The sequence below is a fragment of the Lutra lutra genome, chromosome X (genome assembly GCF_902655055.1).
Source record: "Lutra lutra chromosome X, mLutLut1.2, whole genome shotgun sequence".
NCBI classification, from domain to species: Eukaryota; Metazoa; Chordata; class Mammalia; order Carnivora; family Mustelidae; genus Lutra; species Lutra lutra.
In genome coordinates, this window is record NC_062296.1 from 56,749,637 (window position 1) to 56,775,860 (window position 26,224).

General features: G+C 55.0%; 3 protein-coding genes across 5 annotated transcripts; 1 reads left to right on the forward strand and 2 right to left on the reverse strand.

The window, feature by feature from the left end:
• Window positions 1-851: 851 nt before the first annotated feature.
• Window positions 852-9,718, forward strand: PRICKLE3 (prickle planar cell polarity protein 3). 3 transcript variants are annotated; one of them, XM_047716187.1, is made up of 10 exons: window positions 861-981; window positions 1,200-1,357; window positions 2,175-2,260; window positions 3,086-3,269; window positions 5,181-5,294; window positions 5,587-5,776; window positions 6,754-6,957; window positions 7,070-7,256; window positions 8,032-8,328; window positions 8,893-9,718. In XM_047716187.1, the coding sequence occupies exons 4-10, from the start codon at window positions 3,205-3,207 to the stop codon at window positions 9,483-9,485; spliced, it is 1,650 nt and encodes a 549-aa protein (XP_047572143.1). In that variant the 5' UTR covers window positions 861-981; window positions 1,200-1,357; window positions 2,175-2,260; window positions 3,086-3,204; the 3' UTR covers window positions 9,486-9,718. The 3 variants fall into 3 exon arrangements, with proteins under 3 accessions (XP_047572142.1, XP_047572143.1, XP_047572144.1); XM_047716186.1 differs by lacking the exon at window positions 1,200-1,357 and having other exon boundaries at window positions 852-981; window positions 5,639-5,776; XM_047716188.1 differs by lacking the exon at window positions 861-981 and having other exon boundaries at window positions 1,309-1,357; window positions 5,639-5,776.
• A 2-nt stretch (window positions 9,719-9,720) lies between these two features.
• PLP2 (proteolipid protein 2) lies at window positions 9,721-12,641 on the reverse strand. The gene is made up of 5 exons (XM_047716189.1): window positions 12,396-12,641; window positions 11,144-11,296; window positions 10,950-11,045; window positions 10,321-10,411; window positions 9,721-10,128 (listed from the first exon to the last, which is right to left on the reverse strand). Exons 1-5 carry the CDS (start codon window positions 12,489-12,491, stop codon window positions 10,106-10,108), a joined length of 459 nt encoding a protein of 152 aa, XP_047572145.1. The 5' UTR covers window positions 12,492-12,641; the 3' UTR covers window positions 9,721-10,105.
• A 3,089-nt stretch (window positions 12,642-15,730) lies between these two features.
• On the reverse strand, window positions 15,731-19,676 carry MAGIX (MAGI family member, X-linked). The gene is made up of 6 exons (XM_047716761.1): window positions 19,510-19,676; window positions 18,575-18,721; window positions 17,742-17,824; window positions 17,429-17,665; window positions 17,147-17,318; window positions 15,731-16,395 (listed from the first exon to the last, which is right to left on the reverse strand). Exons 1-6 carry the CDS (start codon window positions 19,556-19,558, stop codon window positions 16,097-16,099), a joined length of 987 nt encoding a protein of 328 aa, XP_047572717.1. The 5' UTR covers window positions 19,559-19,676; the 3' UTR covers window positions 15,731-16,096.
• Between the last annotated feature and the right edge of the window lie 6,548 nt (window positions 19,677-26,224).

Below are 26,224 nucleotides of genomic sequence, written 5' to 3' on the forward strand. Positions count from 1 at the left end.
CCGGCGGCTGCTGCCGCCACCTTCCCTAATTAGAAACCCCCAGCCGGCGCCCGAGTTCAGATGGCAGGCCGGGGACCCCTTCCTCCCAGCCCTGAGGCACGGCGAAGCCTGACAGGCGAAGGAGAGACTCCCAGCTTTGGGACTGAGCTCCGGGAAAAGGATATCTAACTGGAGAGAAAAAAAATGGAAGCCAAGGGAGGGAAAGCTTTAAGATCTATTTCTCAGGACTTAGGGCGACAAGACAGCTGGGCCTGTAAGGAAGGGAAGGGAGCAGGAGGTGAGGCCTCGGAATCTGGCCAGTGACTTTCACATCTTTCCCCCATAAATCTCAAGTAGTCCCGGCTCTGATAAGGCCTGAGAGTGGAGGCTGTGGGGGTGTATGAGAGCCAGCTCTCTGATGGTGGCGAGGGAGCACCAGCTGGGGCTGCGATGGGCTTGGGGATCATTCTCGCAGCATTCATCCGGGGGAAAGAGACCCTCGGAATATCACCAGTGGGGGGGAGCGCCAAAAGGTGGTTTTAACCCCTCCCCTCCTCCAAATGAACTTCCAAGATAAACGGACACGAAATGCCAACACAAATACCCTAGCTCACCACTTCCAAGTCCCCCCTCCTCCGCTGCAGAGCCTTCCAGCCCTAGACTATTCCGTGGGAGGCCCTGTGGGCCATGCCTTCTGAGGCCTGGCTTGTGTCCAGGGCAAGAAGGCTGGGGAGCTCTCCCATATGGCGCTCCTGGGCTGCCTGCCCCTCACCTCTAGGCAGGGGGCGCCTTGGCCCAGGAGTGAGCACAGGGCCAGGGGCGGACCGTGCGGGGCGCGCTCCTCCCACGCCGGTGTCAGATTTACGGAACAGAGCTCCCAGGCCGGACGCGCGGTGGCCTGACGGCCGTGAGGATTCCATCGGCCTGACCCTGCCCGGCTTGACCCTGCCCGGGCGCGCCATGTTCGCGCGTGGGTCCCGGAGGCGACGCTCCGGGCGCGCGGTGAGCGAGACTTGGGGCAGCGGTGGGAGTCAGGGATAAACTGAGGCCGGGGAGCAGGGAATCGGGATAACGAGGAGGCGCACCATCGAGGGTCTGGGAATCCCCAACCCCAGATTCCCAGAACAGAGGGGCTGGGGCTGCTGGAAGCGTGCGGATTGAGGAAGGCGGAGGTCTGATGGCACCTGTTCCCTACTCACCTCTCTGCACACTTCTATCAGCACCCCAGGGACCTGGTGGGCTCCCTTCTCGTGTGAATTCTGGGAAGGGATTCTGAGGGCCAACAGACTGGATCCTGGGGTCCTGGACTGAACGAGGACCTCCTGAATTTCTGAGGAAAGGGACTTCCCCTGTACTTTGGCAGAAGGCGATCTTAGGGGTGAGGTCCCACACTCCTGGGGTGCCTGAATATTAAGGCATTAGGTTGGGGGGGATGATTAGGATGTGGGGGAAGAGGGCTTCCAGGCTTCTACTTGAGCCAGGAGCTTTCTGACTTCCTAGATAGCAGCGTTGCTTTTCTTTTGGAGGGGGTCTTTAGGTGGGGTCTGGGTTTGGTGGTCCAGAGGAGTGAATACCCTAGGATGTGAAGGGTGAAGACCACGGCTTCTTGGGGTTGGGGTTATTCAATGGATCAGGGGCCTCCTGAGATCCTGAAGGAGGGTCTCCAGTTCCTTGGGTATGAAAGGGGGAAGCCAGGATTTAGGGGAGGGCTGTTGAGATTCAGAAAAGAGGGGAAGGGTTATTGTAGGGATCCCAAGTAAGGATGGGGCCTCAGATTCCTACCCTGTGGAACCGGAGTCCTGCTGGCCTCCTGGGCAGAGAAGGAGCCAAGGTGAGGCCTGGGAGGAGACACCCAAATTAGGGACTCTGTGCTCAGGTGGGGAGAGTATTCTGAGTTCGGGAGAGGTGTGTGAGGCCTGAAGAAGTCAGAGGCAGGTGGGAGGTATCCAAGGCTGGGTGAGGGGGAAGGGAATTCCCTGAAAAGGGGGTTTACGGGGAGGTGGTCTCAGCTGCTCCGCCTTTACCTCAGTCGTGCTCTCCTCCCCCGCGCTGCGGGCGCTGTCCCAGCCTGCCCAGCGCTGCCCTGGTGGGACAGGCCCCAGCGTGCGGTCGCGGGAGTGGAGAGGCGGGCGTTGACTTCTCTCTCCCCGCCCCCGCGCCTCGCCGGGTCCCGCGTCTGTCCCCATCCACTTCAGCCTCCAGAGGCAGAGGACCCAGACCGCGGCCAGCCCTGCAACTCCTGCAGGGAGCAGTGCCCCGGCTTCCTGCTGCATGGATGGAGGTAGGTGACCATCAAGCGCCTCGCCTTTGTCAGGACCCCACCGTCAGGGGAAACCCCTAGAAGCTTCGGCCACACCCCTAGGCTTGAGCCGCGGGGTCCACCAGAGCAACTCAGCTGGGGTGGAGCCTCACGCTCAGCTTCAGGGCCCCGCCCCCTGACTCGTTCCCAATTGTCCTGGTCCCAGGAAAGCTCCACCCGCTCCATAGCCCCGCCCCCAGACGGTTATCACAAGCCAGAGTCCCATCCCTAGGGAAATCCTCAGTACCAAGGCGGTGAGCATCGTCCACTGACATCCAGCGCCTCTCAGGCTCAAAGTTCCTCTCGTGGACCCAGTGTCCTGTCCTTCCCCTGGAGCCCTGTACCCCAAACATCTCAAAATACCCCAGAGTCCACAGCTGGCACATCTATAGGCTCGGAGCCCCCACCCGCCCACAATTTCAGAGCCTCAGCACAGGCCAGAGCCCGCCTCTAGGGAAAGTTCCCCCACAACCTCCAAAGCCAGTCCCGAGGAGAAACCCACCTGAATTTAAAACTCCAATCTCAGACTCAGAGCCCCGCCCCTATTCAGGCCCACTGCCAGGAAAGTCTGACCTGAGTCCCAGAGATAAAAGTCAAAGGCGGGCCTGCAGACCCTACAGCCCCGCCCCCAGCTCCCAGCCTTGCCCTCCTCTCGGGTCTCACCCACGGCAGCCCCTCCCCCAGGCCCAGAAGTCCTTGGGTGGTGCTGATCTGCCTGTCCCTGCCCCTTAGTTGGACTTCCATGGGCTGCTCAGGGGTCCAAGGGAGCCACCCCTTAATCACTGACCTCCATCCCGGTCCCCTCAGAAAGATCTGTCAGCACTGCAAATGCCCGAGGGAGGAGCACGCGGTGCACACGGTGCCTGTGGACCTGGAGCGCATCATGTGTCGGCTAATCTCAGACTTCCAGCGCCACTCCATCTCCGATGATGACTCAGGCTGTGCCTCGGAGGAGTATGCCTGGGTGCCCCCTGGTCTCAAGCCAGAGCAGGTGACCAGAGGCTGACACCCACTCTTCTTCTCCAGTAGATGCTTACACGCACACACCCACACAGCACACACATACACACACTCAGGTAGAATCCTATTTCTGGGACAACACGAGACCATGTGAATCCTTCTGACCCCCTTGCAATCTCACGGTGGTCATTCCCCCACAATTCTTGGTGAATACTGAATGATCACTGAGCAGGTTGGTCAGGGCCTGTTCACGCCACTCCTATTCTACCCCTTGACTCAGGTCTCATGCCAGCGCTTCGTTCTCCACATTTCCATTAATGGATTCGCTCAACAAATAGTTATTGAGCACCTACTGCATGTCACACTCTGTTCTGGGCACTGGGGCCACAGCAGTGGATAAGACATACACAAAACATGTCTGCCCACATGGAGCTTAGAGTCTTAAAGTGAGCACCAGCCAGTAAACACACCTGGAAAAATATGTCAGATAGTTTAAGGGCTATGGAATTTAAAAAAAAAAAAAAAGGCAGGGAAGGAGTGAAGGAGAGAAATCTTAGAATTGTAAATAGGGTGCCCGGGTCAGCCTCTATGAAAATATGATGTTTGGGCTTCCTGAAGGAGGTAAAGAAGTGCCATGCATATATCCATGGTTAGAGCTATCCAGGCAAAAGGAATAGCCAAGCAAAGGCCCTGAGGCAGGAGTGTGCTCGGCCCTGTGGGGAACAGTGAGGAGACCAGTGTGGCTAGAGCAGAGTGAGTGACTGGGAGAGGAAGTGGAAGTGAGGACAGAGGTGGGGAGGGAGACATGGGGAAGACTTTGACCTCTATTCTGAATGAAGGAGAAGCCACAAGAGGGTTGTGACTGGAGAAGGGACGTGGTTTGCCTTCGGATTAAACAGGCTCCCCCTCTGGCTACTGTGAGGAAAATAGGCTGTAGGTGTGAGGGTCGAGGCAGGGGGACCATGACTAATAACCATGTTGGCAGTGGAAGTAGTGAGTGGTGGTCAGATTCTGGATACGTTTTGAAAGCAGAGCTAAGAGGATTTGCTTGTGGGTGTGTGAGAGAGAGGAGTCAAAGATGACCTCAAGGAGGGATGGATTAACTGACAGGGGACAGGCCAAGGCAGAGCATAAGTTCGGTTTTGGCCATCTGGAGTTCTGAGATGCCTGTCAGAGATGTGAGTGGCCATGTGGCCTGGCACTCAAGGGAGGTGTCACAGGGCTGGAGGTATGGATTTGTGAAGCATGAGCCATGAAGTGGTATTTATAACCATGAGTTTGGATGTGATTCCCTAGGGAGCGAATGTAGAGAGAGGCAAGGGAACCATGGATGAGCCTGAGGCTCCTCCCACATTTGGGGGTTGGTTAGTTGAAGAAGAACCAAAAAGGGGACAGAGAAGGAACAGCCAATAAGGTAGGAGGAAACTGAGGACAGTGTTCTGGAAGCCAAGGGAACAAAGCATTTCCAGGAAAAGGGAGTGATCAGCTGTGTTCAGTGCTACTTATGGGTCCGGCTGGATGAGGACTGAGACCCGAAAAAGGATTTTGAAGGTGTGGACATCGTCAATGACCGGGACAGGAACAGCTTTGGAGGAGCGGCAGGGACGGAAGGGGCAGGGAAGCCCAACTGGAGTTGGGTCTGGAGACAATGGGAGAGGAAGTGGAGGGGGCGAGTGCCCACAGCTCTTTTGAGGAACTCTGCTGTAAATGAAAGAATGGGGGACAGCAGCTGGAGAGAAACGTGGGGTCAAGGCTTGAAGGAACTCATGGCATGTTTGGGAGGTGATGGAAATGATCTATAGGAAGGAAAGGTGGAGAGGGTCAGTAGACAGCCCCTTCCAATGACTTTAACATTCTCCGAGAAGTAGGAGCCCACCATCCTGCTGCATCTCAGCTCACCCCTAGTCTCAATTGTTCTCTCCCATCCCCCACATCCTCCCAGGTATACCAATTTTTCAGCTGCCTCCCAGAGGATAAGGTTCCCTACGTCAACAGTCCCGGGGAAAAATACAGGATCAAGCAGCTGCTGCACCAGCTGCCCCCACACGACAGTGAGGTGAGGAGCGAGAAGACAGGAAGGCCATGCCAGGTAGTGAGGGGGCAGGGCACAACCAGGGCAAATGCTAAGCAGCTGGAAAGAAACGCACAGGGTCAAGGGAGGAAAGGGAAGCCCATCCAATGTGAAAGGTGTGCACAGGCAGGGACAGGTGGGCCATTCCTCGGCCAAACCACAGCTGAGCCCTGGGAGAGGAGGTAAAGGGTGGAAATGTCCAGCAGGAAGCACCCAGCTATACCAAAGCCTAGAGGTAAACTGAGTGTGGATAAATTCTGGAAGGGTGCGGGGGGGGGGGGGGGGGAGCAGGCATGGTGGGAGGAGCCTGGAAGACCCTCCCACCCCAGGCACAGTACTGCACCGCACTGGAGGAGGAGGAGAAGAAAGAGCTCAGAGCCTTCAGCCAGCAGCGGAAGCGGGAGAACCTGGGCCGTGGCACCGTGCGCATCTTCCCTGTGACCATCACTGGGGCCATCTGTGAGGAGGTGAGCCAGGGAGGGCCCCAGTGGGTGAGAGCAGTGCCTTTGCTCCAGGCCCTGGGAAGAGATGAAGCCTGCCGCTTCAGTCCTAGGGGTCGTCTCTCATGTCCCCTCTGGTGGATGGGGTCCTTTCCTCACATCCCACCATTAGGCAGGGACCATGCCTTAAGGCCTCCCTGGCCAGCAAGATCTGTCTGCAGGGCCCCCTGGTGGACAGGGCCTGTTCTCTCGCAGCTCACAGTTGACTGTGGTCTGTCTCTAAGGAGGCCCTAGTGGACCTTCTCTATTAGTTCCCTCTTCACAGTGGATGTGAGGAGTGGGCTGTCTCTCTGGTCCTCTTGTGGTTAAGACATGTCCTTAAGAACTGACCCACAGTGGTCTGGCCTGTCTATAGGGCCCAGTGGCAGGTAGAATTTGTCTTCAAGGCCCCTCCCGGCAGATGGAGCCTGACCCTAGATCCTCCTGTAAGGTTCTAAGGTGAGGTTTGTTGCTAAGATTCCCCCACTGGGCCTGGCCTGTCTCTCTCTCTCTCTCTTTTTAAGATTTTACTTATTTGAGAGAGAGTGACAACTAGAGAGAGAGAGATAATCGGGTTCCCCGCTGGGTAGGGAGCCCAATATGGAACTCCATCCCAGGCCCGCCCGAGATCATGACCTGAGCTGAAGCCAGATGCTTAACCAACTGAGCCACCTAGGTACCCCCTGGCCTGTCTATTTGATTTCCCCAGCTCCCTAAGGACAAGACTTGCCTTTAAGGCCACTCACAATTAGAAGGGCCAGTCTCTGTGGGCTTCCCCCCAGCAGTCATGTCAGCCTCTAGGGGACCCCACCCCCACCCCGTGTAAGCAGGGCCCCATCTAAAAGTTACCCCATGGGTGGAGCCAGTCACAGAGGTTGGCCAGGGGCAGGCCCAAGTGTGACAGGCCTCGGCAGACCCCCATCTGGTCTGACTGTTGGTGGCAGCTTCTCTCTGTCATCTGGCAGTGCGGGAAGCAGATCGGAGGTGGCGACATCGCTGTGTTTGCCAGCCGAGCAGGCCTGGGTGCCTGCTGGCACCCACAGTGTTTCGTGTGCTCCACGTGCCGCGAGCTGCTGGTGGACCTCATCTACTTCTACCATGCCGGCAAAGTCTACTGCGGCCGCCACCACGCAGAGTGCCTGCGCCCGCGTTGCCAAGCCTGTGACGAGGTTCACACCTGTCCAGCCCAGGGTGGGAGTGGAGGGTGAGCAGGGCCAGGGGAAGGCCCTTCTGATGGCCAAGGTGGCCCGTGTCCCTCTCCCCCCTCCCCTGCCCCCTCAGATCATCTTCTCCCCTGAGTGCACTGAGGCCGAGGGCCGGCACTGGCACATGGGGCACTTCTGCTGCTTCGAGTGCGAAGCCTCGCTGGGAGGGCAGCGCTACGTCATGCGTCAGAGCCGCCCCCACTGCTGCGCCTGCTACGAGGCCCGCCACGCTGAGTACTGTGATGGCTGTGGGGAGCACATTGGTGGGTGAATAAGAAAAGGGACGGGGCGACACATGGAAAGCCGGGCCGTAGCACCACTCCACCAGGATCCTCCGTTATAGTCCATACTTGCGGTCCAGTGCCCGCACCATAGCCCTCCACCCTTTACTGCAAGTCCCTCACCAGTATCCCCCATCATGCTGGACTTATGAAACCCCACCTGTGTGACCCTAGGCACCACTGCGTATCTATGCCCACTTCCAGGGTTCCAATTCCCAGCCCCCCTAGCCCCCTGGGGCCACCCTCTTACTCCCTCAGCGGAGGCCCAACTCCTCCAGACTCTCCATAGTCTCTAAAATCTCCATCAGCGTAGGTACAGTCCTACCTCCTGAGCTGCACCCTGCCCTCTAAGACCCACTCCTTTCCCACCAAGGCCCTGCCCTACCTTCTAAGCCCTACCCCCCCCAACTTTCCTTCAGGTCCACCTTTTACACTCCATCCACCTGACCCACATCTCAAGAGTCCAATGCCCACCCCCAGTCTGGGAGGGGGCACCCTGGGAAAGAAAGAGAAGAAGAGGAGACATCAGCTGGTTTCACAGAGAGAAAGGATGAAGAAACTTAGAGTGAAGCCCAAACCTCAGTTTCTCTTCTTCCTCCAGAAAAGAGCCCCATTCTGGAGAGTTGGGAGGGAGGGCGTCTTGGGGTACCCTGCCTCAGATTCCATGCCTCTTCCCACGATGGGCCCCATTCAGGACAGGCAAGGGCTATGCCTGCTGGCTCTGCCTCAGTTTTCCCCCTCTCTTCCATCCCCGCAGGCCTGGACCAGGGTCAGATGGCTTATGAGGGCCAGCACTGGCACGCCTCAGACCGCTGCTTCTGCTGTAGTCGCTGCGGGCGAGCTCTCCTGGGCCGCCCCTTCCTGCCACGCCGTGGCCTGATCTTCTGCTCTAGAGCCTGCAGCCTGGGGTCCGAGCCCACAGCTTCCGGGACGGGCCGCCAGAGCTGGAGCGCGGGCACAGTCTCCACACCTCTTGCAGCATCCACAGCCTCTTTCTCCACTGTGGAGGCATCGGAGACCACCACCAAAGGGACCAGCACAGAGCCAGAGCCCGGTGAGCTAACCCTGGGGCACGCCTAGCCTCTCCGAGTCCCCGCCCCCACCTCAAGCCAGAACCCTCCCCTTGGCTGGCCCAGACCCTTCTCAGGCGGTATCCCTGGCCTCTCCCCCACCTCCATCCAGGCTGCATCTCCAAACCGAGCTAGGACTAGTCTCCAGCCCACACTACCCCTTGTGAACCCTGGCTCCGCCCCTCTCTGTTACAAGGCCCATCCCCTAGCCTCAATTTGTTCCTTCTTGAACCCAAGTTCTTCCTCCTTTCCTCCAAACCCCTCACCTTCCTCCCTCCGTGCCCAGACCCCACCCCCCATTCTATGGCTAACTTGGTCGACTTTAGTCAATGTCACCACCCCCCTTACACCAGAAGCCACACTTCTATTCCCTCCACCCAGAGTCTGCTCCAAGCTTCACATTTCCCAAACTCCCCCAACCTCGCTGCCGCCCTCCAACTGCTGCTCCCACTTTCCCAGTCCTGACGGGGTAAGGTGGAGAGAAGTCCCTTCTACCGGCCTCCCCTCGGGGGCCAGATAACAGGGAGTTGCTCCATCTCTCTTTCTAGTTGCAGGCCCTGAGGAGCCCACCCACTTTCTGAGAGGGGCCCCCCACCGCCACTCCATGCCAGAGCTGGGGCTCCGCAGCCCCCCAGAGCCGCCCCCAGGACTCCCCAGCCAGCCTGATCAGAGCCCAGAAGATGGTGCCTTTGGTCGCCAGAGCACCCCTCGCGTCAGCTTCCGTGATCCTCTGGTGTCTGAGGGAGGCCCTCGGCGGACCCTGAGTGCACCCCCAGCACAACGTCGCAGGCCTCGTAGTCCCCCACCCAGAGGCCCCACCCATCGCCGCTGCCGCCGCCGCCACCATCATCATCATCACCGCCGCCACTCAGGCAGACATCGCCACCACCAGTGTGATTTGGGATCAGGGTCGGACTCAGGATCTTGCTCCAGCTCACCTTCTAGCCCCAGCTCTGAGTCCTCAGAGGAGGATGGCTTCTTCCTAGGGGAACGCATCCCCCTGCCCCCGCATCTTTGCAGGCCCGGGCCTGCTCAGGACAATGCAACTGGAACCCCCAAATCCCCATCTCCACAGCTCCCCAGGAGCTCTCGCCCAGGGATGCCTCGCCAGGCCAGGGACAAGAACTGCATCGTGGCTTGAAGGCAGTGTAGTCCTGGAGAGTTCTCTTCTCCCGTCAGTGGAGATGATCCCGTCTCCCAGCCCAAGCCATACATCCCCTTCCTCCTTCATCTGTTTGTGTTAATGAAGTAATTTAATATTTGCCATAAAACAGGCCTGGCTTCTTTACCTCCTTGCTCCAGCTGTCCCCTCCCCAATTTTCCCCTTCCTGATGCTTTATCCACATTTGACCAAAGGATTAATTTATTCATTATTATATGTTGTAACAATCTGTTTATTTACCCCCCCACAGAACCACCCCCCACAGAGAGGAGTTTATTTGGTGTGGGTCACAACCTAGGGCCTAGAATCTGAAATCTGGGCCCCCCTCCTGCCCTCATTTTGTGGCTTCAGTGGGTGCATAGTCCAGGCAGAACAAGTGTCTCCTCCTGGGTGCTGCAGAAGGAAGGGAGACAGAGGCACACCCATAAAGGTGGCCACACCCAGGAGGGACTGGCAGGTAGGAAGACAGATTCTCCCAATAAAGGCACTTGTACTTCAGTAAGAGGCTGGGAGTTGGCTGGGAGTGTTGTCGGGGCAGGGAGGAGTTATTCGAAGGAAGTGTTATTTGCAGGCTTCAGAGAGAAATGAAGGGAGTTCACCTACACCGGGCCATCTGCAGGGTCTGCAAGTGAGGAAAGGAGAGGAAAGCATTGGTAGGATCCTATGCCCATTTCCAGACAAGGAATACTGAAGCTTACAGTACTCATGGGCACTAAAGGCATCAGTACCAATAAGGGGGCATTTGTGCCCATGGGAGACTCCCTTTCCTACTCAAACCCCCAGCAACACTCCCCCCACTAACACACACACTTACCAGTAGGGGCTGCTGTATGTCTTTGCTGCCGCAAGGGGAAGGTGATGTAGGCATCACAGCCAAAGAGGCTTGTGGCGAGTAGGCCCAGTACCTGAGGGTGGGGATGGGTGCAAGGGAGGCTGGATTAGGTCCATCAGCCTACTCCGCCTCTTGCTTCCTTGTATCTACACCTCCAATGACTGCTCCCATGCAGGGATGGTGACTAAAACCCCAGATCAGGAAGCCAGAGAGCCCCAGGGACAAGCCAAGAGATGGGAATCTACTCCATCCTCCCTCCTCCTAGAACCTCCCAACATAGGGTAACCACACAGTGGCCCCACACGTCAGTGGCACCATGCACATGGTATATTCAAGACAAAGTTCTAGTGGATGGCAGTCTCATGTGTTGACAAAGGGGCCACCTCTTTGTGCTTTCCACAGAGGTCCCTGTGTTGGACAAGGCATGGCCTTTCATGGAAAATGATGATCTCGGGAGGACAACCAGAGCATGGGCCAGACCTTCCTGCAGGCTCTAAGGACAAGTGTGACCTGCTATGGGCCATATACTTTCTCCCAAAAGCAGAAGCAGAACTGGGCCCTGGATTCTCAAACCCCTATCTTTGCCTTGGAGCTGCCTCTGTGGCTTTTACCCCTGCGATGATTTTGGAGTGGTTTCCTCCCTCAACAAGGACAACAATGGAGGTGATCAGGTAGAGGATGGCCGCTATGAGGGTTCGGAAGAAGTCCTGTGAGGCGTGGGGAGAAGAGGGGAAGTCAGCATCCAGCGGTCCCAGGACCATCCCAACTGCCCTGGCGCCCCTCCCTAGTCCCGCCCCTTTCTCACACTCCAAGGCCAGTTGATGATCTGTATCTTCGTGTGCAGGTCGCACATGTAGATGACAAAGAAGATAGCAGCAAGGATCATCTCGACCACCGACAGGGAGGAGTATCCTGGCGTGGAGGCACTGAAGCAGATCAGAATCACGAGGCACAATATCTGGAAGGATGACAGGGGAAAGGGGACAACCCCCCCCCTCCAATCAGCATCCAGGGCTGAGGGGATTTGGCTTAAATTGGAGGTCTCAAACTCCGACGATGCCTACCAGGGCTGGAAAGATGACAAAAATTAATAGCTAAACGTTTACTTTGTGCTCACTGTCCCAAAAGTTGTTCTAGGGGCTGTACAAGTAGGAATTTACTTAATCATCATGACAACCCCATGAGCTGGGTACTGTTATTAGTATCTTTATTTTATAGATGAGAAAACTGAGGCACTGAGAGGTTAAGTGACTTGGCCCGAAGGGGCACCTACGAAGGGGTAGAGCTGGGTGCCTCGGTCCCCCGCCTTTTCCCCTCCAGCATAGGGGCGGGCTGCAGGGAGTGGTGCTGCCAGGTGTTTGGTGAGCATTGCCGGCGCCAGCTTCAGGGCCTTGACAGGGGCGGGACCTGCGGTTCCCTCGGCAACCCCTTTGGGAAGCGGTGAGAGTGACATCGGAGGGGCAGGACTCTGTTAAAGGCGTCGCACCGCTTTTACAAGTGAATCAAAGTGGCTCCCACTTTCAGGAAGCCAAGGGTGGGAAACCCAGGGTCCCCGAGCGGCCCGAAGAGCTAAGGACATCCTCCCGACCACAGAAGGACGAGGAAGAACTGGTAAAGGGCGGACCGCCCTACACCGTAGGACCAGGGCTCAGGGCCCCACCCCAACAGGCCCCGCCTCTGGGCGCGCAGCCAGCCCGCCCGCCAGTGCCCAGGCCGCGCCACGCCCTGCCACGAGAGGCCCCCCAGCCTCCTAGCCCCCTGGGATCCCTCCGAGGAGCTCACCAATGTGTCCACGCGCTCTCCCTCCACAAGGCCCCCCCATAGGCGCTATGGTCCCCTTGCGGCACCCCGTAGCCCAGCAACCCCTGACCACCTTCTCCAATCCCCACTGCTTCGCCCCGAGCCCCTGGATTCGGGCCTCCACCACCAACCCACCCTCCGGCGCCCCACTGCGGTGCGCCTCCAGGTCCGCGCCTGCCTCACCCGGGGCCTCCGGGCTCCGCGTGGTCCAGCCACTCCACCCTGCCTTGCCCACCCGCCTGTCCCGGGCCGCTCACAATCTCAGCAAACAGGAGAATTCCCTTTCGGGTGCGCGAAAAGTTGGTGCAGGCGGCCCAGCAGCCGGGGGCCGAGAGGCGCTCGGAATCCGCCATGGGGTGGGCCGGAGTCCCTAGTGGCGCGGAGTATCTACTCGCTTTCTGGCGGATTTCGGGACGCTGCACACCGTGCCGTCTTGCCCGCCGTCTAGCTGGGAAGGGGGCCCCCGGGGCGAAGGAGGGAGTGAATCACCTCGCAGAGCAGAAGCGGGCGGGGCCGGAGGGGGCCGGGCCAGGTGGCTGCCGCCCCGGAAGCCCCTTTGCCCCGCCTGCCAAGGATACTCCCCGCTGGGTGCGTAGCCCCCAGGGCGCCCCACCTCCGGGGGCGCCAGCCTTTGAGGCTTGGCAGTTCGGGGTACCATGTGCGGTAATGGCGGGACCTTTTGCGCTTTCGGAATAGGAATGCTTTCGGTGTTGCCTCAATTCAGAACCTCGGAGATCTGGTTTTGGGGAAGCACATGACTCAGTTTCCTTAGCTGTAAAAATGGCTGAGGCCATGGTTAAACCCAGGCATGTTTCCAGAATTCTGAATATTTCGGATCTTAGAAAGTTGTATATTTCTTAACACTCTCAGCGAGGTCTGAGGCAGCCCCCGTTTTAAAATAATAATAATAATAATAGTAATAAAAAGCCTTAATATTTATTCAAGAAAAGGGGTGGAAATCGTTCACAATAAGTGGGCTAAGCCAGAACTGAAAATTGTCCCTCATTAAATCAGGTTAGGTTTTGTAACCAAATGGTGCCCAATACGTGGGAAAGCTATTTCCAGGGCTTTGGGGACTTCAAATTTCGGGTAAAGGATCATGGTTGGTGGAATAAACCCCTTAGCAGTGATGGAAATGAGACTGCACTAGCGCACAGGCTAAGAGAGAATAGGGCTTGGTGAGCATCAAACTCCTCAGTACATGGGGACAGACATTATTAACGGTGTCACAACCCAGAGGCTCTCAGTTCTGCAATCCTAGGGAGGCCCTTGCCCCAAGTGCTGGGCCTCTGTTTCCTGGTTCTCAGAAGAGGGCCACCAGCACATCCCTAGATGAAGAATGGGGAAGGAGCCCAGGTTTCTTTAGTGCTGGAAGCTTGGCAAGGTGAGAGGAAGGTTCCTGGGGTCCTGGTCGTGGTGACAAAGCTGATAACATTTGAAGTGTGTTATTACCTGAGCTATTTCTCCTGACTCAGCCTTGATTTCTGCATCTGAGACAGGCATCTGGTCACAGGAATCGGGATATCCCTGGAGATATGCTGAGGATCACATTCTCTAGACTGAATGTTGGTTTTATTCTCATCCCATTTGAGGGAAGAGTTGTGGCTGGAAGGCCAGGACAGTTAGACCCAAGGGCCTGCCTGCACACCCCCCCCAACCTAGGGTGCCTCAAAACCAAGAAAGGGGCAGGCTACTATCAGTCCAGGTTGCTGAGAGTGGTTGGGTGGTAGAAGGAATTAAGCACACTTTTCCCCAGACTGAGTGTGTGTTTTCCAACTCTGTGAGGACATATCTGAGTTTCTAGAACAAAACAAACTCTGCTCCACTTCAGGGCCTTTGCACTTGCTGTTCCCATGGCTGCCAGTGCCCTTCTCCAAGCTCTTCATACATTTATTTGGCTTTTGGTCAATCAGGTCCTAGCTCAAAGGTTGTCTTCAAAGAGACCAGCAGCCCACCATCATTATTTCCACCAACATAACCTCCTTTTGCTGTCTTTATAACTCTGACCTCTCTCTGAAGTTACCTTTAATTTATTCCTTTTCTTTTCTTTCCTTTGCCTTTTCTTTTTCAACCTAGGTTTACACAAAGTTAGAAATCTTTATGTTTTGTTTCACCAGCATCTCCCCAGTGCCTATACAGTGCAAAGTAAACAACTGGGGCTCAATTATTACTTGATTAAAAGGACCGGCTCAGGAATCCGGCCTTGATTAAATCTCGCTTCAACCGCCTCCCTCGAGCCATTTATACTATCTGGGCCTCACTTCCCTCCCCCATGAAATGGACATATCAGGATTGTTGAGCAGATGTGTAAGTAGATGAAAATAGATACTGCAAGTAGAGCCAGTAGCAGGAATAAGGTTAAGTAAATGGTGGCCGGGGTTACTATTATTAGTCTCCCGGGTGTGACTGTGTTGATAGGACTGAAGCTCCTTCACTTCCCTAGAGCCACACCTCCACTAGGCTCTGAGACAAGGGTAGCTGAAGCCCCAGCGCACTTCCCCACAATGTCCACAGTGCTGACCGTTGAAGCATTCACCAGCTCCCAGCCTGGCTATGAGGTCCCCCTCTCCTTCCAGCATCAGCCTAGAAATTCACACGCCTGTCTTTTAATTTGCCTCCCCTCTCTGGTGGGAGTTGCCCATTCCCACCTGACCACAGCTTCCTTCATTGGTGGTGGTGGGGGGTCAAGTGCTTAGGGTGTGGTGACAAGCGGAGGTGACTAGACATTTCTTGCCTCGGCCAGCGCTGGCTTTGGGGCTATCCCGTAGGAGTCCCGCTGGCCACATAAGCCCTGCCTTCAGGGCTCTGCTCCCAGGATGGAGGAAACTCTGGCCTCTTCCAGGACCAGGAACGCCCAGCAAGTGGCGTGTGCACACAAGCCAGGCGCTGTTCGTCACCATGTATGGAAGAGGGGGCGCGGCTGAGAGGTTCTAACAGCCTTTTTTTTAGCGCAGCCCGCTGACTCACACCTTCCAGGCTCCGCCCCAAAGGGGGCTCCAGGGCCCCAGCCCATGCCCTAAGGGTGGCAGTCTACGTGCCAGCGAGAGCTGGCCAACCAGGCCGGAAGTGAGAGACCACAGGCTCCCGGTGAAGGAAGCCACCCTGGTTCTAGCCTTGCTATCGGGCCATCAGGACGATTCCTGATCCGGGCTGTGGGTATTCAGGCTCACTCCCGCTACCACGGCCCACCTCTGCATTCCCCATGCTGGGAGCAAAGATTATCTGTGAGCCCCGCACACCTCCCAGAAAGTGAAATGAATGAACGCGGAGAGAAGCAGGAGCCGGAGAAGAAAAACTGAGTGGGGAGAAAGCACGCCAGGCTGAAGATCAGCACAGGCAGACCCCGCTAGAGACACGGGTGAAACAGCATGAAGTAAGCTTTTTTTTTTTTAAGATTTTATTTATTTGACACAGAGAGAGAGAGAGAGAGATCACAAGTAGGCAGAGAGCCAGGCAGAGAGAGAGAGAGAGAGGGGAGGAAGCAGGCTCCCTGCTGAGCAGAGAGCCCGATGCGGGGCTCGATCCCAGGACCTGGGATCATGACCTGAGCTGAAGGCAGAGGCCTTAACCCACTGAGCCACCCAGGCGCCCCTGAAGTAAGCTTTTTAATGGTTACAATTAGAGGCCCTGCTTGAAACCAGATCGACCCACCTTCTCCTCTGCGGGGTGAACACAGGAGCCCCACCCGGCCTACAGCACCCGACAAGTCAAGACTGGGTCGAACCATTTTATTACCTCCCCCGCTCGAAACCAGAAGCGCAGGGCTGGCCCGTCCGGAGGGCTGTACCACTGACACTGCGAGGGAAGCGCGGGCTGGTCCGCTGCGCAGCCGCAGCCGGAGTGGGGATGGGACGAGACCGAGTGTGCGCTCTCCCAGCGATGCTAGCGTGCGGTCGGTGGAGTACACCGGATCCAGGTCCGGCAGTACCAAGTGAGCATCCGGCCGTCCCATAAGTGCTCAGTGCCTCCGCCTTCCAGCAGCCATCTCGAGAGCAAGCTGCGGCGCCCTGGGGATCCCTAGGGCCCGCGAAAGCCGTTCCTCACTGGGCACCAGCCAGGGTCCCGGGGAACCCGGGGTTCGGTCGTTAGGGTCGTCTGTGCAGCGCTGAAGAGGAGGAACCGCAGGACAGTCGGCCAGCGGCTCTGGGCTAGGCTCAGGGCTGCCCGGACGGTGCGGAAGTGGAGAAGCACTGACGGTGTGAGACCTCATCACCTCTGGTCCACCAGGATCTGGGCTGCGATCAGGGGATGGCAGACCTGCAGGTTGGATTGGGGGATAGGATGGGGAATGGAAAACGGAGCCCCCTGGCTGAGGGGGGCCGGCAGACTCCAGGGCCTGCAGGAGACAGGGACTCCTCCTTAGAGAAATCTCCCTTTGAGGCCTGGGCAAACCATTCTGGAACTGTTACCACCCCCTCAAGACTCGCCCCACCTCCAACGCCTCTTGTCCCGAGACCTCTCCCCAGCTGGATCCAGAACATGCCCCCGCAAATACTTTACCACAATCCCAAAGGAAATCAAACCCTGACCTTGACCTCGATATGCTAAACCCCTCCCATCTAGGACCCCAGACTATCCCCTTCCTTAACCCACCTCCCTCAACTCCCAGCTGTTTGCATATGGACCCCTCAGCCTTGGAAATAGACCCCCCTCACCATCCGGATCCCCATCCCATCCTCTCCCTCCTGAGACCCACTCCACCTTTTCATGCGAGAACAACTCTTCCTTCTAAACACCTGCTTTTACCCCAGACCCTTCCCCCATTCTCCTCTCCTAGTACCTCAAAAACCTCCCCTCTAAAATCTACTTTTATTCCTTTTCTGGGACCCTGCTCTTCCCCATCATGGATCGTGCTTTTGAGAATATCATGACACCTCACAGACACTAAACTCTGACCGCCTCCCCACAGAGACCACCAACACCTCCCACCCTGGACCCCAGTCTCTCCATGTTGCGAGCCTCTCCTTCCCCTCACAGCTCTCTGAACCCTCTCCCTTGGGAAACCCACCATCTCCTTTCTGGGGCCCTCCCACCCCTTCAGGCTCGCCAGGGTGGGTTTCAAGGGGCCTGCTTAGTACAAGACGGAGACGGGGGCCGCCTGTGCGAATGCGCTCCACCACCTGGGCGTGAGTGAGGCCCCGAGTTGATTCTCCGTTGATGTGGAGCACGAGGTCCCCAGCCTACAAGAGTGCAAGGAGAGGGGTATTGTAGAATGAGCAGATAGGGAGCACCCCGACAAAGGGCGAGGATTGGGCAAGCACTGTTGAGTGGAGGGCGTCTTATACCTCACCTGCAAGCGACCACAGCGCTGTGCTGGCCCGTTTCTCAGCAGCCCGCGCACCGCCAGAGGAGCATCCCCCGATGAATCTCGGCCTCCGCTTAATGTGAGGCCAAAGCCCGTGGAATCTCGAACCAGTTCAACGCAGAACCGTCCAGAGGTCTGGAGCGGCTTCGAAGCAGAACATGCCTTAGCCTGGGTCACTTGTGGCGGTGCAGTACCTGTACCCAAGGTCACTGACCGATGATGCTGGAGTAAAAACACAAGCATACGTAAATTGCCAGTCTCAAAGCGGGTGGCATTCAATAAAAGGGCGAGGTGGTACCTGCGGCCGGTGTTCCACGAAAGTGGGATTAGGCAGGCGACTGTCTGTAACCTCTATGTCTGCAGAGTCCAGCACACTAATGGCTGGAAGATGAAAAAGGCAGTCAGAGGGGGACTCCAGGGAAACCACTTAGGACGTGCCCCCTGATTTAATGTTCTAGCTTCACCTCATTTCCTTACCTCTAGAATGCAAACTGGCACGCCCACCTATTTAACTGGGTTCAACCCACATGAGTAACTGACCTCAGGTCGACTTCTAAGTAATAATCCTGGGCTCTGCTATTTGAATACACCTCTAGACCTTCCTATAGTCCTCCAATAACGCAGAGATCCTGTTCCTCATATTACACCCTTAGGCACTCCCTGGGGGGTGCAACTCCAAGACTGGACTCCTAAACTTTTCAGGCTCCGCCCCCTAACTGGCCTATAAATTTCAATCCATTCCTGACATTTCGATCCCTCCCCCTGGCATTTGTAGGCTCTACCTCCTGGAGTGGATTTTTTTTTCCAGACCCGCCCCTCAGCCAACTGCCCGCCCCCAAAACTCTTCAGGCCCCACCTCCTCAGAAATGCCAAACAAAGCCCCCACTGACAGAGATTACCATCCAGCCCTGCACCAACAACTAGCCAATGCAACATTAATCTATCAAAATAGCTTTTCCAAGATCACCTCGTGGAGGAATATTCTAGGATACCGCCAAGGCTCCGCCCCCTCGAAGCGCCCTCCGAGCCCCGCCCCGCCACCCACTGGCCCCACCCAGGGAAGTAACTAGCAATCCCGGGTCCGCCACTACTGAATCCGGCCCCACTCACACCCCGTCCCCCGCAACGCACCAGTCTTGGGGCGCAGGCGCAATGTGGCGCCCGTCCTGCGTACCAGCGCCGCCACGTCGGCCACAGCTCTGGCCGCCAGGGGGCGCGCGTCCAGCCGCGCCAGGAGCTGCCGGGCTCTGGGGCCAGCCCGCTGGGGAAGGTCCCGGCCTGCGCGGGTGGAAAGAGGAGGTCAGCACCTGCCCGAGCCTCGGCGTACTACCTCGCTCCCCGACGTCGGAAGACCCAGAATGCCCCTCAAGACCTTCGGAAACCCCGACCACTCCCTCGATAGTTCCGCAGGCCCCTCTCAACTCCCGCGACCCCCCACCATCGCGGGTATGCCCCCGGACCCCCGCCCGCGCCCACGATATCCCTGGAGAGAGCTAGCTGACCGAAATATTTCTGGACACGTCCCAGCACCCTGAGACTATCTCTAGAGGTCTCCAACTGCCCCTTCGTAGCCCAGATTCCAAACTCTTCCCGCACAGGAGCGAGAGGGACCCCGATTCCCCCAGTGTCCCGACAGAAGACGGTCTGCCCCCGCTGTGGCCCCGGCACCCCCGAGTCCCCTTCCAGATCTCCTAGGCAACCCTGATGGCCCACGTAGCCCCAACTGCCGCTCCATTTATCCCCGGAGGCCCCCGCCTAACCCCCCGCAATTCACTACGGACCCTGAGTGGCCAGGCGTCCCCAGTGACCCCGGGCAGACCCCTCTGGCACATCTCCCCGGAGACTTCTGAGAGCCCCCGGGTCTGGTGCGCAGCCCCGCGGTGCGGTGCGGGTGCGGGTGCGGGTCGGGGACCTGGAGCCCAGCCCCGGCCACCCGGCACCCGCCCGCCACTAGGGCGCCAGGGCTGCTTTGTTTACCACCTGTCGGAAGGAAAAGGTGAGGCGCCGACAGGCGGTGCATGGGGTGTCAGGGACGCGCCCAGTCCCTCCCCACCCAACTCCCGTACCTCCTCTGTTCCCCCTAGGGTCCGTGGCGCCCCCCGCGCGCGGCTCCATGACCCGAAGTCCGCCGGCTGGACGCAAGGCCGCCAGCGACGCGTTTGGAGCGCCTGGGCGCGCTCACCTGGCGGCCCGCCCAGGCCTGGATGCGGCTGGGGCCGGCCGGTCCGGTGCCTGGCGCCCCGACCCGCGCGCTGACCTACCTGGCCGCGGGCTAGGAGGCCTGGCTGCGGGAGCCAGCGCGAGCTCTGGGCCTCGCTCTGCCTCAGGCGCTGCCTCGGTGAGCCCCGGAGCCTGCGCTGGGCTCCTTCTTCCACCCAGGAGGGGTTGTTAGTCCACGAGTGAGAAGAGGAGGGGAAGTCGAGGCCCAGAGAAGTTAAGGGCCCCGCCTGAGCTCTGACAACTAAAAACGGGGGTGCAGAAGTGGAGCCCGCGTTTACCAGGGAATTCTGCAGCCCCCCCACGGAGCTTTGCTCACAGTAGGACGGGACCTCAGCAAATTTGCAGTGAAACTTTTCTACTCGGGAAGTGGAAGAGTCCGTTGGGCTGGGCAGGGGCGGGGACCGGGGCGGGGGGGCGTCGGGGAGGCGTCCTTTGGAGCCTTGGGGGCCATGGGAGGGTTTGGGGCCCTGACCGTGATAGGGTTGGGGGACTCCAAAAGCCGGGAAGGGCGGGTGCCCTTGAGAGTGAAGAGGCGGTAGGGGCCTCAACTTGAGGAGGCTTTCAAGGCCCATGGGTGGGAAGGGTCGCCAGCCAAGGAGAAGGAAGAAATGAGGCCCCTCTTAGTTATTAAAAGTGAAGGGTGGCCTGGAGACAGAGGTCCTGTTGGGGGAGCACTTGGGCACAATGCTGCTGGAGTGGAAGGAGGAATGGGGTGCGGTGAGAGATAGCCTGTGACCGCCACTCTGTGGAGGAAGAAACTGGGGCCACAGGGGCTCAGACACCTCTCAGTCCAGGGCCCCACAGCCAGCCAACCACAGTGCACGCCTCAGGCGGCTTATCCCCAGCATTCACTGGGGCTGTGACTGTTTCACTCTGGGCCCTGGACGCACTGTGTCCTGATGTCCATTCTGGGTGGCCGGGCAGCCTCTGCTGTCCACCTTTCAGGGGCCTGGTGTTGTCCTAGGTGAGAGGGGTTGAATGGTCCCTGCTTCCCTTCCTCCTGCAGTCTCCTGGCCCTCCCACCTCAGACCTGACCTTGTCTTCGGAGGGGATACACTGGACCTCATTCATTGTCTTTCCCTGTTCTAGATGAGACTTTAAGCACTGAGGATGGATAGCATAGCTTCCAATCTGGGGCTCATGGCTCTGGGAACTGGTGGTTGAGATAGAGGGGTACTTAACGTTCTGGGCAAAGGGAGCTTGAGGCTCCGTAGATTGGTGGATGGTAGGTTTTGCAGGCTCTGTGCACTGTTGAAAGGTCAGGATGGGGGGATAGAAAGGGAGGCTTCCAGACATTGGCAGCCTCAGTGCTTTGGAAATGGGTCAGGGAACTTGCCAAGTGGATGAGGGTTCCAGGGTCTAGAAATGGGGGAAGAGCTTCCAGACTGGGAGATGCTCAGTCTTGGTGGACATGAATGGGGTGTCCAAGGAAGCCTCAGGGATGAATTGTAGTAGCAGGGACCCTTCATGGTGGGTGGGAGTTCACTGAGAGCTGAAGACAGTGGGGTCACAAATCTGGGGAAAAGGGCAAGGATTGGGATGAAGCAACGGATCTTAGGTCACTGAGGCTGTTGTCAGGGTTGAGGGGTAGGAGCGTCCAGACAGAAGGCCAACCCTGGTTCCCTGAGATGGAACCATAGCCACCACTCCATCTAGAGCCTCAGTGTACTCCTCTGAGAAGTGCCGGTAATAAGGTGTGCATCATAAAATCGTCAAGAATTTAGGATTAAAGCTTCCAAATCACCTGCATTGGGGCCAATCAAGCTGTGTGGTAGCAGCCCAGCAGTGTTTATCTTTAATCTATATTGATTACTATCAGAAGGGACAGAGCCATACCCGCTCTCAGTCCCGCTCAAGCGTGGGTTTAAACCAATGCCTTAGCTTTGTCCATTCATGAATATAAACCTATTGCCCCTTTTTACCTCCCCTCATTCATGGATTTAAGTCAGTTCTTCCCATAGCCCTACCCAATTCTGAAAAATTTAATCAATCCTTTTATTTTTTAATGGATTCAGGCTTGACAAAATCTGATAAGTTTTTAACTGTGTTTATATCTGTGAGACTATCATTACAATCAAGGTAGGAAACATTCTCACTGCCAAAAGTTACCTTCCTACTGCGTAATTCCTCTTTCCTGTGTCGTGCTCTCGCCAGCCACTGATTTATTCTATCGCTGCACATTAGTTTGCAGTTTTCTAGATGTTTAAAATTGAAGTTGGTGGGGTGCCTGGGTGGCTCAGTGGGTTAAGCCTCTGACTTCAGCTCAGGTCATGATCTCAGGGTCCTGGGATCCAGAACCGCATCCGGTTCTCTGCTCAGTGGGAAACCTGCTTACCCCCTCTCTCTGCCTGCCTCTCTGCTTACTTGTGACCTCTGTCTGTCAAATAAATAAATAAAATCTTTAAAAAAAATAAAATTGAAGTTGGGGGTGCCTGAGTGACTCAACGGATTAAGCATCTGCCTTCAGCTCGGGTCAGGATCCCAGGGTCCTGGGATTGAGCGCTGCATCAGGCTCCCTGCTCCGTGGAGAGCCTACTTCTCCCTCTCCCTCTGCTGCTCCCCCTGCTTGTGCTCTCCCCTCCTCCCTTGTCAAATAAATAAATAAATAAAATCGAATTTGACCCACAATGTTACATTAGTTTTAGGCACACAACATAGTGATTCCTCACCACCGGTGTAGCTATCATCTGTCACCATACAACACTACTACAATACCACTGACTGCGTTCCCTATGCTGTACCTTCCATCCCATGATTTTGTTCCTTTACTGGAAGCCTGTACCTCCTACTCCCCTTCACCCATTTTGCCCATTCACCCAGCCCTTCCCTTCAGGTAACCACCAGTTTATTCTTTATATTTATGGGTCTGTTTCTGCTTTTATGCTTATTCATTTGTTTTGTTTTTTTAGATCCCACATATAAGTGGTATCTAGACTTCTATATAAATGGAATCGTATAGTATGTACTCTTTTGGGGGAGCAGTTCTGGCTTCTTTCACTAAGCACAGCTTTTTTTAGATCTGCCAAAAGTTCAGAAATAACAGAAGTAAAACCAATCAATCACCAAAGTAACAATTAGTAAAAGTTTATTGTGCACACACCAAGAAAATAGTTTGGAAACCAGGAGCACTCAAACCAAAACATGGGATGAAGCTCAGGGGTATATTGCTATAAAGCAGTTTATACAGTGAAAAAGGACTGTTTATTCTTCACAGTGACTGGTTATAATATTATAATTTTCTTCAACGACAGGGAATTGGTCAGTGGTTACTTCATTTCTACCTTGGGAGACAGTTTAAGTTTTGTTTATGATTTCCAGAGGCCTAAACAAGAAATGACCCAGGTCAAGTTAGCCTTGCAAAATAAGCTAAACTTTGTTTATATATCCAAACTGGTTTTGTATCCTCAGGAAATCTTTTAGGTTGGTCTTTGTTTGTTTTTGATTTTAAGAGATCCATCCAAATTTTTTCATTCTATTTTTTTTAATATTTTATTTATTTATTTGACAGAGAGAGATCACAAGTAGGCAGAGAGGCAGGCAGAGAGAGAGGAGGAAGCAGGCTCCCTGCTGAGCGGAGAGCCCAATGCGGGGCTTGATCCCAGGACCCTGAGATCATGACCTGAGCTAAAGGCAGAGGCGTAACCCGCTGAGCCACCCAGGCACCCCTTTTCATTCTATTTTATTGCAGAGTAACATTCCACTGCATGAATATTACATAGTTTGTTGACCCAGTCACCTGTTGATGGATATTTGAGTTGTTTTCAGTTTCTGGCTATTAATGAATACTATGGGCTGAATTGTATTGCCTCAAAATTCATATGTTGAAGCCTTAAGCCCCAGTGTAACTATTTGGAGATAGTCTTTAGGAGGTAATTAAGGTTAAATGATGTCATAACAGCGAGATTCTAAACACATAGAATTGAGGCCTTATAAAAAGACAGAGAGAGCCTCTCTCTCTCTCTCCCTCCCTCCAGGTGAAGATACACATAGAAGGTGGACATTTGCAAGCCAGGAAGAGAGCTTTTACCAGGAACCAAATTGGCTAGCACCTTGATCTTGGACTTGACAGCCTTCAGAACTTTGAGAAATAAATGTCTGTTGTTTAAGCCATTAAACAACAGTCTATAGATGGCTTAAACAACAGTTTAAAATTTATAGGTGGCTTATGGCAGCCTGAGATGACTAAGACAACAAATAAAGCTGCCATGAATATTCATATGCAAGTCTTTGTGTAGATACCTTCTTTCATTTCTTTTAGGTAAATACCCAGGAATGGAATGGCTGGATCATATACCTGTTTAACTTAAGATACTGCCAAAGTGTTTTCTTTTTCTTTAAAAAATTTTATTTATTTATTTGACAGAGAGAGACAGATCACAAGTAGGCGGGGCGGGGGGGGGGGAAGCAGGCTCCCTGCTGAGCAGAGAGCCCAATGCAGGTCTCGATCCCAGGACCCTGAGATAATGACCTGAACGGAAGGCAGAGGCTTCACCCACTGAGCCACCCCGGCGCCCCTGCCAAGCTGTTTCCTAAAGATGCTATATCATTTTATATTACTATCAGCAGTCTCTGAGAATTCCATTTCCTCCATATCTTCTCCAACAGTTGGTATTGTCAGACTTTTTTACTTTCAGTCATTCTGCTACGTGTACAGTGGTGCTTCATCATGATCTCCACTTGCTTACCCTAAAGGCTAATAATAATTGAACATTGTCAACACAATTATTTGCCATCTATATGTGTTTTCTGATAAAGCATGTGTTCAAATATTTTGCCCATTTTTATGGGGTTGTATTATTAAATTTGGGCCATTGTGTGTGTATTATGAATACAATTCTTTTTTTTTAATTTTTAAGATTTTATTTATTTATTTGACAGAGATCACAAGTAGGCAGAGAGGCAGGCAGAGAGAGAGAGGAAGGGAAGCAGGCGCCCTGCCGAGCAGAGAGCCCGATGCGGGGCTCGATCCCAGGACCCCGGGATCATGACCCAAGCCGAAGGCAGCGGCTTTAACCCACTGAGCCACCCAGGCGCCCCATGAATACAATTCTTAAGAAGAGTGATTTGCACTGTCTTTTGAAAAGCGGAAGTTTGGTATGCCTGGGTGGCTCAGGTGGTTAAGTGGCTGTCTTCCCGTCAGGTCATGATTCCAGGGTCCTGGGATCAAGTCCGAGTCCAGCATCAGGCTCCTTACTTGAGGTGAGCCTACTTCTCCCTCTGTCTGCCTCTCCACCTGCTTGTGCGCGCTCTCTCTCCCTCTCTCACTCTCTCTCTGATAAATAAATAAATAAAAATCTTAAAACATGATTTTTAAAAAGGCAGAAGTTTGGGGCGCCTGGGTAGTGCATCTGCCTTGGGCTCAGGTCGTAATAACCAGAGTCCTGGGATCGAGCCCCATATTAGGCTCCTGTTCAGCCGGAGAGCCCGCTTCTCCCTTTTCCTCTGCCTGCCACTCCTCCTGCTTGTGCTCTGTCTCTCACAATCTCTCTGTCAAATACATAAATAAAATCTTTAAAAAAGAAAAGCAGATGTTTTGAATTTTGGTGAAGTTCAATTAATCCATTGGTTCCTTTATGGATTTTACTTTTGATATCCTGTCTACACAACCTTTGTCTAACCCAAGGTCACAAAGTTTTTCTCCTATTCTTACTTTTAGAAATTGTATAGTTTGAGGTTTTTACATTTAGGTCTATGATCTAATTTGAATGAAACCATTTTGGTGTTTTTTTTTTTTTAAAGATTTTATTTATTTATTTGACAGAGAGAGATCACAAGTAGATGGAGAGGCAGGCAGAGAGAGAGGGGGGGGAAGCAAAATCTCTGCCGAGCAGAGAACCCGATGCGGGACTCGATCCCAGGACCCTGAGATCATGACCTGAGCCGAAGGCAGTGGCTTAACCCACTGAGCCACCCAGGCGCCCTTGGTGTTTTTTTTTAAAAGATTTTATTTATTTGAGAGAGAGAGAGAGCACGTGTGTGAGCACAGTTTGGGGGAGGAGCAGAGGGAGGGGGGAAGCAGGCTCCCCACTGAGCAGTGAGCCCAGACACAGGGCTCAACCCCAGGACCCTGAGACCATGACCTGAGCCCAAGGCAGACACTTAAACCACTGAGCCACCCAGGTGCCCCCGAATGAAACCATTTTTAAAAAAAACATTCTATAGGGATGCCTGGGTGGCTCAGGTGGTTAGGTGTCCAACTCTCTCTCTTTTTTTTTTTAAAGATTTTATTTATTTATTTGACAGAGATCACAAGTAGGCAGAGAGGCAGGAGAGAGAGAGGAGGAAGCAGGCTTCCTGCTGAGCAGAGATTCCCTGAGCCTAAGGCAGAGGCTTTAACCCACTGAGCCACACAGGCACCCCTCCAACTCTTGATTTTGGCTCAGGTCATGGTATCAGGGTCATGGGATTGAGCCCTGAGTTGGGCTCCATGCTCTGAGCAGAGTTGGCTTGAGATTTTCTCTCCTTCTCACTCTGCGTCTCCCCCGCTCACAAGCGCTCTCTCAGATAAATAAATAAATCTTAAAAAAATAGTTCAGTCCTGCTTCATCCACGGATACAAAA

Coding starts and splice junctions, on each gene's coding strand:
- MAGIX (XM_047716761.1), bottom strand. CDS start 19,558: ATGGAGCCGCGCGCGGGGGGCGCCACGGACCCTAGGGGGAACAGAGGA. Junction 17,825..18,574: donor GCGCCTGCGCCCCAAGACTG/GTGCGTTGCGGG, acceptor TTCATCTTCCAG/CCATTAGTGTGCTGGACTCT. Junction 17,666..17,741: donor TCGTGGAACACCGGCCGCAG/GTACCACCTCGC, acceptor TTTTTACTCCAG/CATCATCGGTCAGTGACCTT.
- PLP2 (XM_047716189.1), bottom strand. CDS start 12,491: ATGGCGGATTCCGAGCGCCTCTCGGCCCCCGGCTGCTGGGCCGCCTGC. Junction 11,046..11,143: donor TCATCAACTGGCCTTGGAGT/GTGAGAAAGGGG, acceptor CACGCCTCACAG/GACTTCTTCCGAACCCTCAT. Junction 10,412..10,949: donor ACTCCAAAATCATCGCAGGG/GTAAAAGCCACA, acceptor CCCCACCCTCAG/GTACTGGGCCTACTCGCCAC.
- PRICKLE3 (XM_047716186.1), top strand. CDS start 940: ATGTTCGCGCGTGGGTCCCGGAGGCGACGCTCCGGGCGCGCG. Junction 982..2,174: donor GGCGACGCTCCGGGCGCGCG/GTGAGCGAGACT, acceptor CATCCACTTCAG/CCTCCAGAGGCAGAGGACCC. Junction 2,261..3,085: donor TTCCTGCTGCATGGATGGAG/GTAGGTGACCAT, acceptor CGGTCCCCTCAG/AAAGATCTGTCAGCACTGCA.